We start from the raw sequence: 12,365 nt of genomic DNA, 5'->3' as shown, positions 1-12,365 counted from the left end.
GTCCCCTGGGATCATCGCCTACCGGGCTCCTGGGATTTGCATAGGACTGCCATAGGCAGTGAATACCTTGGTGGCTGTGACGTCATCTGGGATAATATCACACATCAGGACATAGTTATTAGGAAGGCTCTTTTGATTAATAAGATCAGTCAACAGCATCTTGTTCTCAAATCCATGGCAATATGTATTCATTTATGCCCTACATGGAGTAACATGCAACCGAAACAGCCCTTTGTGACAAAAGAAAAGCTGAGAAAGGAGAAACATGTTGGAAATGTGCTACTACGGCCCCAATCTTCCTACTATGTAGCCAATGGTACTGAGTCCTTTTAGTTCACTGGATATTATAAGTAAATATTTTGTCATGTTTTCTTGTCATCTTGCAAAGTGAGTGTACAATATTCCTATGAACAGTATCAGTAGATTTCTTCGTAGCAGTGCCTTATTGTATAAGGTGTTGTGAGTCTTAGGGTAAGTTCACACTATGCAGTTTTTTTTTTCTGGAGCAAAACCTGATCTCTTGTCAGGAAAGAAGCTTCAGAAAAAAAAGCATGTTTCCTTGGTTTTTTATGCGTTTTTTTGCAGCGTTTGTGATGCGTTTTTTTGTGCATTTTTTGCAGCAGTTTTGATGCAGTTTTTGTGCATTTTTTGCAGCAGTTTTGATGCGTTTTTTGTGCATTTTTTGCAGCGTTTATGATGCGTTTTTTGTGCATATTTTGCAGCGATTTTGATGCGTTTTTTGTGCATTTTTTTTGCAGCGGTTTGGCATGCTAAATTCGTCTCTTGTTCATACTGATAAAATTTAGTGTTGAAAAAAAAAAGTCCTACTCCATAGAATCAGGTTTTGGCACAAAAAACGCAGCAAAACATGATACCCGCCGTTATTTTAGCGTTTTTTCTCCTTGCAAAGCACAAAATCCTGATGACAAAAAAAAAGAATGTGTGCATGAGATTTCTGAAATCTCATAGGCTTTGCTGGTACTGTAAAAAGCATCTGAAAATCAGCATTAAAAAAGGCTGCGAAATCGCCCAGTGTGAAGGTAGCCTTAGGCGGTAACATTTCCTGCTGCAGCGGCTTTCTTGCCGGTCTAAGATTATGTCCACATGACGTTTTGAGACACCGGCGTACCCACATGATTTTAAAGAAGTCGCAGGGGTTTTCCTTGAAGCATCCTATCAAATGTCTTTTCTCCAGCATTTTTAGAAAAATCTATATGTAACATAGTTGCAGCTTTCAAGCGGAAGTCACCTGAAGAATGGATTGGTCACTTCTTTTATCCACTTCATGGCTGTTGAGGGTCTAAAGCAGTTAAAAAAAGGCACAAATGATGGAACATGCACAGCAAGTCATTTTGACATTCATTATTTTGCCATTTTTGAGCACTTTTCCAGGTGGATTCCAGGTAGAAAAAGAGCTGTGTGCATAAACCCTAGGGGTGTGCGCAGATGACGCCTTTTTCAGGTGGTTTGCACTGGGAAACACCTTGGAACAGCACAGTAAAAGTGCCCCATAAACCGAACATAGTGCACAACAATGTCAAAACAACTTTGCTGTGCACGTTCCATCTTATGTCACTTCTTTCAACCCTTCGGGATTCAGAACTCATTAGGTGACAATCTCGATCTTCTTGCGTCTTCCACTGGGAAATTGCTCACTCTCTATACTTGGCAATACCGCTGCTGTTTTCCTGAAGTTGCTTCGCCTGGGAAAACTTGGCGGCTGCACCAGCATCTAAGTGGCGCCATGTGCGCATACCCAAAGGCTATGTTTTTTTAGGGAGCTTGTTACTGTCTAATCAAAAGGCTACAAATAACACTTCATAATTTAAAAAAAACCTCTTTAATACCTCTTAGGGAATTGTTTAATGATTAGAATAACTCCAAAATTTCCCCCCAAAAAGAGCATTTCCTGAAGCAGTTACCACTAGAAAAATTTGTGGTTTTTGAACGCTTCAAAGAAAAATCTGTGTGAGCATAGCCTAAGGTCTCGTTTGCACCTATCCATAGATCCAGCTCTTTTTCCATCCAACACTTGAGGGAAACTGATTGAAGAACTGATCCTATAGTTCACTATGGGATCGTGCACATTCATCCCGCACATCACCGGATCAGATTAAGCTATGTGTTCTGTTTTTTATTGGGCTCACCAGTTTTATAGTAGAAACTGATGAAAATGCCTGATGACTATTGATGCTGTTTTAATATCAGTAGATATCAGGTGAGGCACAAGAAAATGGAACCAGATGGCACAGCTACATTAAACCCTGCAGAAAAAAAGTGGGTATATGGCCGTCTGTAGTCTAAGAAGCAATATACCATGCAAAATAAAGTAAGAAAAAATGCCTCCAGTCTGTAGCAGAGCAATGGATTAACTGCCCAAAACATGGATTCCTTCTTGTGGGAATCTACTGTAAGCAAATTAATATTTACTTCTGTGAAGAAGACGAGGGCTGAAATCTCTTACTGTGTTTCCTTACTGTATTTTTAGGACAGCAAAAAGGCACATTTTTAGCAAGAAGTTATTGTGAGCCGAGCTGTGTGTGTTTATGTAGCTGAGCTGTGTGTTGATGCAGCAAAGTTGTGTGTAAGCACATATAGCAAGAACTGTGTGTGTATGCAGTAGAGTTGTGCATGTGTAGCACAGCAGAGGTTTGTGTAGCAGAGGTTTGTTGGAGGACTGTGTCTGTTGGAGACCAGTGTGTGCGTAGCAGAGCTGTGTGTGTATGTAGCAACTCTGTATGTAGCAGAGCTGTGAGCGTGTACTGTACATGCTGCAGTGTTGTGTACGTGTGTGCATGCTGTAAATCTCTAAGTGCATAATACACATGCAGCAAAGAATCACTCACAACAGATCTGTTACATCCCTATTTTATCCCAGTGCATTAAGATGTATGTTATAGACCCCACACACTTCTTTACACCACCAAGGAAGTTATAATAAGTAGTGAATATATTTTTCCTATTTTCTGTTGTCTAACACTGAGGGGCTCTTATAGGGAGGTGCATCCTATCATCTGAAAAATAAGGTATAGCCATGGTCAGAGTCGTTTGGCAGTTCTACTTATTTCTCCTTTGATCTTGACATTTATAATAATATAGAGCGTAATTATACAGTAAAATATGGTTATAATAAGAGTAGAAGAGAAAATGTTATGATTTTACAGGGGATGTGTCATCAGACCATTATTACGTTAATTGTTATATTTTTTTATTTATATATTTATATATATTTTTCATGTCACAATCTATAGTTAAAATCATACAAACAAACAGAAATTCTGCATGTTTTTCACTGGCCACTGTTTGTTTTGGCAGCCATATGGTCATAAGCAGTAAAAGACTAGAGATGAGCAAACCCAAACTTAAAAGCTCGGGGTTCGTACCGGACAGTTAGTGTCTGGCGCTAAATGCCGAATGCGGACTTCTTCGGGAAGTCTGTTGCGATGTTGGGACTTTGGGGGGAAGTCTGTTACAGTTCGGGTTCCCATTGTTTTGAATGGGGTTCATGTTCTGGTTCAACTTTGGGCAAAGTTCAGGTTGGGTACCAGAACTTGATCGTCCATGGGTCCGCTCATCCCTATAATAGACTAAGGCCGGGATGACACTTGCGAGTGTAATACGAGAAACTCGCGCGAGTCTCTCACATCAATACCCGGCACTACCGCTGGCACTCGGGACCGGAGTGTGCGGCTGCATGTATTTCTATGCAGCTGAACGCTCCGGTCCAAACCGTCAGAGGCAGTGCCGGGTATTGATGCGAGTTTCTCGCATTGCCCTCACAAGTGTGACCCCGGCCTAATAGACATAATCAGTAATAGACTGGCTCTGACCCTATTAACTTTTACTTGTAAAAGGAGAGGGGGACCTATGATATCTCCTACTGTGAGTGCATATTTAGAGATGTTACCTTTAATGATAATCCTGTCTGTGACGATAACGAGACTGCTTAGAGGTGCTATCCTAATAGTAGACCTAGTGCCCAGCGTGAAAATTGCAAGATTTCGGTATGTTTGCCTTTTTAATATACTGATATAAACAATTTACTTAAAAAAAATAATAATAAAATAATAGGTAATATAAAAATCTGATTTAAACAATAGGCCATTTTCTGGTTAAACATTGCTTTTAATTAAAAAAAAGAGTTGTCCCCCAATGGATATTTATCACCCATTCATAAGTAAGGAAATAAATGTCTGATATTTAGGTTGTGAGCTCCAATGGGGAAATGATGATGGTGTCTGTGCAGCGCTGTGGAATATGATGGTGCTACATAAATGCGTAAAATAAATAAGTAAATTTTTGACGGCCTGATGATCATTGGGATGGCGGTCCCAAACCCCTCGTTCCGCGTCACTGCAGTCATGCCCCTTTTTGTTTCCTTCTTTTTGCTAACATATATTAATGAGGTTGTCTGGCAATTGAAAAAAATAGCCCAAGGGCAGGAAATCTGATCAAATGAAAGATAACCATGACTGACCTGTCCTACCCCCTGGCACGTGACGCCGGTGCAGCTGTTGTCAGTGCGGAGAGCAGATATCTGGTGCAGACAGACAGGGAGGCTTGTAGCACTGACATGTGGCGTGCCGGCTGCTGGAACTGCACTACTGCACCATTCAACACACTGTTCACCTCTCAGGTGTAGACATTTAGGAAATCATTTATTTCTGAAGTAAGTGCATATTCCTTTGTCAGTGCTGGAATTCCTGTGGTTTATCTCTTGTTCTGACAGCTGTTCACAGGGATCCCACGCGTGCCTATGCTCAATGAGCCATGGAAAGCCTCCAATGAGAATCTGCTGCTTATTTTTCCCATTCTGCAGGTTCCAGCCCCGATCCAAGCCTTCAGGGCACAAGAGCAGTGCCAGGAACTTCTATGCCATGATTATCACCATGAACATGGGATCCATGGACAAAGACACCGATAAAGACAAGGCTGCAGTCCTGTATGGTGACTTGGACAAACACATGGCTCCTGATATCCCAGCACCCCCACCCCCACCTCCTCCAGTCATTGCTTTCTCAGATTCTTCAAGAAATACTTTTCAAAAATGTGACCCAAAGCGGCGATCGCGATTGAGGAATTTTAACTGGGAGGCCATTCCACTGGAGAAAGTAAAGGGTCGGACTAGTTTGTGGAGCTCAGAAACGTTCCAGGGAGATCTTCAGATTGACACAGGGAAAATGGAAGAATTATTTGGAAAGCAGGAAGAAGTAGCCCTACCAAAACCTTGTAATCGACGAAGATCCATTTCAATCGGAGATGCTTGCATAAACAAGGTAACAGGAACCTTATCTATCTATCTATCATCTATCTATCTAATCAATCTATCATCTATCTATCTATCTAATCAATCTATCATCTATCTATTCAATCTATCTATCTATCTATCTATCTATCTATCTATCTATCTATCTATCTATCTATCTATCTATCTATCTAATCAATCTATCTATCTATCTATCTATCTATCTATCTATCTATCTATCTATCTATCTATCTATCTATCTATCTATCTATCTATCTATCTAATCAATCTATCATCTATCTATCTATCTAATCAATCTATCATCTATCTATTCAATCTATCTATCTATCTATCTATCTAATCAATCTATCATCTATCTATTCAATCTATCTATCTATCTATCTATCTATCTATCTATCTATCTATCTATCTATCTATCTATCTATCTAATCAATCTATCATCTATCTATTCTATCTATCTATCTATCTATCTATCTATCTATCTATCTATCTATCTATCTATCTATCTATCTAATCAATATATCATCTATCTATTCAATCTATCTATCTATCTATCTATCTATCTATCTATCTATCTATCTATCTATCTAATCAATCTATCATCTATCTATTCTATCTATCTATCTATCTATCTATCTAATCAATCTATCATCTATCTATCTATCTATCTATCTATCTATCTATCTATCTATCTATCTATCTATCTAATCAATCTATCATCTATCTATTCAATCTATCTATCTATCTATCTATCTATCTAATCAATCTATCTATCTATCTAATCAATCTATCTATCATCTATCTATCTATCTATCTAATCAATCTATCTATCATCTATTATCTATCTGTCATCACTAATATTTATTTATTATGAATATATCCTTATAAGTCAACTAATATATCCTACATTTATCTTCCTTCCTTCCTTCTTTCCTTCCTTCTTTCCTTCCTTCCTTCCTTCCTTCCTTTCCTTCCTTTCCTTCCTTCTTTCCTTCCTTCCTTCCTTCCTTCCCCTCGTACTGTTAGGTCATCTGCCTTTTTTAGACTTAAGGATGTGAACATTGACAGCTGTCACAATATACTTATCTCCACCTGCCCCTACTTTTTCTTAACCTAGAAGTAACAAAACCCAAGAAACCTAAAATATTAGTTGCCTTATTTAGCTTTCACACACACAAACATACATCCAAGGTTATAACCTTTTGAGCAGGAATCTCCCAATGACCCACTGGGTTGCGTCCATGCACTGATAAACTTCCAGTTAGATGGTGTCCACTCTGCGGTATCTGGTGATCACTTACCGCGCTACTTCTGCACCCATTAGCTCCTTCCTGTATCACTAATAGCATCATTTCTGTCTTTCTACTGAAGCTTCCTACATTTTAAGAATTATTGATAGCAGCAGACAGATGGTCACTTTCTTTTTATGACCAATCAAGACCCACAGTAACCACTCCTGGCAGGACAGACATCTTGCTCTTGTGAATATTGTGCTGCAATCATGAAAGTTTATTTAGCTTTTCATATCGAAAAGTCAGTGAAAAACTGACAACACATGGATAGCATGCAAGTTCTTTCCAATTTTTTTCATGGGCCTATAGGCTTGCATTGGCGAATTTGATCTGTGACTTGGTTCAAAATCCAACATGTCTAATGGTGTTTTGGCATTGGCCACTGTCACGGGTTTACCGCGAGGGAGAGGAGCCAGAAGACCGCAGCATCTGATTTCTTCTACTCCTGCACTGATTAGAAGCACTTCACCTTAATATTAAATGGTGCAGGTTTATTTTAGCAGTGCGGGAGTTAATCTGCTCAGTTGCGAGCTCCAGGAAGCTTTCCTGGTTAAGGCTCTCAGCTGGGCACTATTAGCCACTCCCATCTAATATATAATCGGGGTCCTGACTAGCACTCATTGTCAGAACTAGCTTATGCTGCATGGTTAAAAGATAGTGGTTGTTATTTGGGAAGGCTATTGGCAGGTTTATCTATGACAATTGCTAGCTTTTGAGTGTGTGATAATTCCCTTTCGTCTCCTACTTTGCTTTAGCCCCATCCTCCAGTCCCCAGTGCATTCCTCTGTTGTTTATGTGTGTATATTTATATGATTGGTATTTTCCTTTATCCCTGTTCGTATTACCTTGTTAGTCTGGTTGGTTTATTATAGTACACTACTACTTCCACTTCCCTGGGTGGGGGGAAGGTACAGACTGAGGGGAATTCAGGAGCTAAGTAACGTATGTCACCCTTGTGTCTTGTCTATCAAAAGTAATCTGGGGAACAGGGTGAGCTAGGGCACCCCTAGCGTTAGGGACAGGGAAGGAGCCCCTGGTCCCAGGACACCCAACAACTGTCGTAACAGTCACTTTCTCCACAAAAGTACATGGACAAGTGAACAGCCCCATAGACTATAATAGGTACATGTTCCATCTATGAAGAACATGACTAGAACTAATGAATCTGATGTTTGAATAAGACCGTCCTAGTTGTAAATCAACCGGGAAAAGGAAATAATCTACTAGGGTTTTTAAGATAAGTTTGGATATGTCTGATTGATGTCTTTTGTTGGGAAATTCTTTTATCGTGGCCAAAACAACAAGTAATATAGCAGCATTATATAAACTGGGACATTGGTTATGGTGGGAAATATGACTGACTACAAGGCAGCCTACCAGTATGTAGTTGTCATGGGGCTTAATTTTTAATTCTTAGGCATTACTAAGCAACAAACCTCCTTGATGATATCATCTGATATCACAAATATGTTCCATTCATAATGTATATCTATCTATTATAGAAAGTATATGTATATAGTCCATATGTATATAGAAAGTATAACCCTCTGCGTGCCTGCCCGTACACACATTATCCAGCAGCCGCAGACCACCAGTTGTCTCCTCCCGGATTAACGAGACTATGAGAATTGCAGTACATGTCTTTGGGGTCTTTAGATATAATTATATTATGTTGCAAGAGGTCTTAGTAAGTAAACCACTGTAATCCTATAAATGATACATTTGATACACTTCATTGATGATACACTTCATTGTGGCCTACGTGGCGCATCCGTGGCCCAGTTTTGGAGCATATTTCGGTGTTGATGTAAGATCAGTTTTGCTTTTAACCACAATATTATTTAAAGGCGCCCAGTCGTGACCCGTTTATAAACAATCTTGCTATTGTTTCAAGCTTTATATGAATGTATTAAGAAACCGTATGTTATTTAAGCAGTCAGGAAGAGTCAGCATGGGGCGGGGGTTGACACTTACAGAATACAGCAATGCCCCATGGAGTTTACCCCTGACATCACACACATTGTAATGAGGACTGTATAGACAGCCGATCTCATGACAATGGCTGATTAGTTTTCACATTTTGATGAACGCATGATCAATTTCCTAATTCATAAATTATGTTTTGATCCCATGTTATTTGCATTCTATATAATGGCCATTATGTTTCTAGTATCAGTTGCCCAATGTAGATGCATCCAGATAGTAAGTTGTTCCAATGGTGAGAAGTAATCTAGAAAGTAAGAACTTGGTTGTGATTTATGATATCTGTTAAATCCAGTTTTACAAAACATCATACTGTTCATATAACTAAAATTATCCTTGCAGTCCCACGTAACAGTTTCTTCTTCACCACTCCTAAATCTCTGTCCTCTCTTTGGGGGGCTCTGCACACCATACACTATGTAAATCCACAGCAAAAAAAATACAGGACACCAGAGTTGCTCCCAATATTTATTGCATTATTAAAATCACTACGTAGGGAAAAAAAGGTGATATTTTGGCCGTAATTAACCCTTGGGCGCACAATGTAATAATGGCTGCAGAGTAGAATATATATATTTTTTATTTTACTTTTCCATTTCAGAGATATTATCAAAGTATTTGGTACCTAATGAGTTCACTTTTGTTAAAGGGAATCTGTCAGTAGGATCCACCCTCCTTTTTCAAACAAACTTTATTAACATTTTCAAATTTTAAACACACAACCTGGGTAGGGAAGGGGAAGCTAGGGAAAGTATGGTTAAATAAAAGGATAGTAGTAGTAGTAGGGGTAGTGTCCTGCATTGCTTTATCAGGGAACAAAGCAAAGGGAGGAATGTCGGAAGGAATTAGGGAAAGGATAAAAGAATGGGGGAGGAAAAATAGGGGGAGAGGAAAAGTAAGGACATAAAGGAATATTTTTATTGGGAGGAAAAAGGGAGGAGAAAAAGAATAGGAGAGAATATTCCCTATAAAGATAGGGAAAAGACAAGTAAACATCCTGAGCCAACTATATGGGCATGTAGGTCATAGGAAGCTGAATAAGATGATACCTTGATATCTGTGATCCAATGTCTTATTCCAGAGAAATCCAAATTGTTCTTATATGTAAATGAGCTGTTAAGATCTATGGGCGGGATGCTGATCTGGAGAATCTGCCTCCAGAGATTATTAGAAGTGAAAGGGGGCACTACCAGTGTGATGTGTGATGGTTACCACTGTTACCAGTGTGATGTGTGATGGTTACCACTGTTACCAGTGTGATGTATGTTGGTTACCACTGTTACCAGTGTGATGTGTGATGGTTACCACTGTTACCAGTGTGATGTGTGATGGTTACCACTGTTACCAGTGTGATGTGTGATGGTTACCACTGTTACCAGTGTGATGTGTGATGGTTACCACTGTTACCAGTGTGATGTGTGATGGTTACCACAATTACCAGTGTGATGTGTGATGGTTACCAGTGTTACCAGTGTGATGGCCGCTCTCTGCTCTCCTGATCTCACTGCAGAGCTGTGTGTGATTATACCTGACACATCTGCAGGTTCCTCTCATCTTCCAGCTCACAGGCCGACAGGGCTACAATATTGTTACAATACAACAGAGCTCAGAGATAAGTAAAAGGTGTTTGTAAGAACTACACAAAGTTCAATTCTCTTGTTCTGTGTTAGTTACTTGTCTCACTGGTAACTCCCCCTTATATTAAAAATAATCTCTGTAGGCAGATTCTCAATCAGTGTCCAGCCCATAGCCCTAAACAGCTAATTTACTTAAAGTAATGGCCAAAAGTGTTGGCACCCTTGAAATTATTCCAGAAAAATAAATATTTCTTCCAAAAAGATTATTGCAGTTACACATGTTTATTTCCTTTGTGTGTATTGAAACAATACAAATAAACTCAGAGAAAAAGGCAAATTGGACATCATTTCACACAAAAACCCCCAAATGTTCAGAACATTCAATTTAATATTTGGTTGCACACCCTTTGGAATAAATAACTGCAATCAAGCACTTCATATAACCATCAACAAGCTTCTTACACCTCTCAACTGGAATTTTGGGCCACTCTACTTTTGCAAACTGCTCCAGGTCTCTCATATTTGAAGGTGTCTTCTCCCAACAAAAATTTTAAGATCTCTCCACAGGTGTCAATGGGATTTAGATCCAGACTCATTGCTGGCTACTCTCTCTCTCTCTTTTCAGCACTTTGTTTTCATTTAATTCTGGGTGCGTCTTGAAGTATATTTGAGATCATTTTCCTGCTGGAAGACTCATGACCTAGGATACAAATCCCCCTTTCTGACACTGGACACTACATTGAAACCCAATATCCTTTGGTAATCTTCAGATATCATGATGACTTGCACACAATTAAAGCACCCAGTGCCAGATGCAGCAGAATAACTCCAAAACATCTTTAAACTCCACCATATTTGACTGTATGTACTGTGTTCTTTTCCTTGTTGGCATCATTCCGTTTTTGGAAAACAGTAGAATGATGTGCTTTACCAAAAAGCTCTATCTTGGTCTCATCTGTCCATAAAACGCTTTCCCAGAAGGATTTGGGCTTACTCACGTACATTTTGGCAAACTGCAGTATAGCTTTTTATGTCTGTGTCAGCAGTGGGGTCCTCCTGCATTTCCTACCATAGCGTTTTATCTTATTCAAATGTTAATGCATAGTTTGCGCTGACACTGATGCACTCCGAGCCTGCAGGACAGCTTGAATTTCTTTGGAACTTTATTGGGGCTTTTTATCCACCATATGGACTATTTTGCTTTGCAACCTTTCTTCACTTTTTCTATGCCGTCCACACCCAGGGAGATTAAGTACAGTACCATGGGTTATAAACTTCTTAATTATGTTGCGCACAATGGAGAAAGGAACCTCAAGAACTCTGGAGATGGACTTGTATCCGTGAGATTGTTGATATTGTTCAACAATTTTGGTTCTCAAGTCCTCAGACAGTTCTCTTCTCCTCTGACTGTATAAGAAAAACATGGATTTCTCTGGAATAAGACATCAGATAGTAGAAATCAAGGTATCCTTTTATCCAGCTTCCTATGAATCAAGGTATCCTTTTATCCAGCTTCCTATGACCTACATGCTCATATAGATGGCTTAGGAGGGGTGATCCAACTGACAGATTTCCTTTAAGTCCAAGTGGGTGTTATCAGATAGTTTTCACTGAGAGCATGTACTTGCCCCCTGTATGAGTCACCAAATCATAAATAGGCAGCAAGACTCAAAGGTAAGAAGAACACGCTGTGACACAGCTAAACTCTGCTGCACTGCCCCTCCCCCACATGAACCTTATCTGAAAGGTGTTAGTCATCGGTGCTTTCTAGTCATGCAAGCAGTTAGATGAGGCGATCAGGGCTGTATCATTACTTCTTGTGCACTGAGAAGCCTGCTTTAAGGTATAGTGCAGGGCGTGCTCTTTCTCTAGCGTGTTTCTGCAAACTTATGATTGGTCGGCATCATACAGGGGAAAAAATACACTCCCCCACTGACAACTATCTGATAAAACTCACTTGGACTTAAATAAAATTAACCCATTAGATACCAAATAGAGAATAAATTATAAAATAGAAAAAATTTAATTCTGCTCTGCAGCCACTATTACGGCACTTGGTTTGTCCAGCTCAGCATGAAAAATTGGGTGAAAGGTCCTCTTTAAGCCAATAAATGCAAAAAGAATGATCAGACTTATCCTTAGAATTGAAATTCCTTTTTCAAGCTCCCTTCTGTCTTACATTTTCTTAGATAGTCTCAGATTTGGTCCAACCACCTTCTTGATCAATTGGCAGTCCCATGTGCATGA

At 39.5% G+C, this 12,365-nt stretch overlaps 1 protein-coding gene across 2 annotated transcripts in view; it reads left to right on the top strand.

Annotated features, from left to right (window-relative positions):
• Positions 1–12,365, top strand: part of LOC138662117 (formin-J-like) — a 114,570-nt gene that overhangs the window by 1,539 nt on the left and 100,666 nt on the right. Inside the window, exons 1-2 of one of the 2 annotated variants that reach the window (XM_069747264.1) lie at positions 4,549–4,669; positions 4,820–5,276. In XM_069747264.1, the coding sequence (XP_069603365.1) occupies positions 4,878–5,276 (399 nt within the window). In that variant the 5' untranslated portion in view covers positions 4,549–4,669; positions 4,820–4,877. Of the gene's footprint in view, positions 1–4,548; positions 4,670–4,819; positions 5,277–12,365 lie in introns of those variants that run through there. The other variant, XM_069747265.1, reaches the window with a different exon arrangement.

Source organism: Ranitomeya imitator, chromosome 2 (assembly GCF_032444005.1).
Source record: "Ranitomeya imitator isolate aRanImi1 chromosome 2, aRanImi1.pri, whole genome shotgun sequence".
In the NCBI taxonomy this organism is placed as follows: Eukaryota; Metazoa; Chordata; class Amphibia; order Anura; family Dendrobatidae; genus Ranitomeya; species Ranitomeya imitator.
The sequence above is the reverse complement of the archived record's forward strand: the minus strand, read 5'-3'. Positions and strand labels throughout refer to the sequence as shown.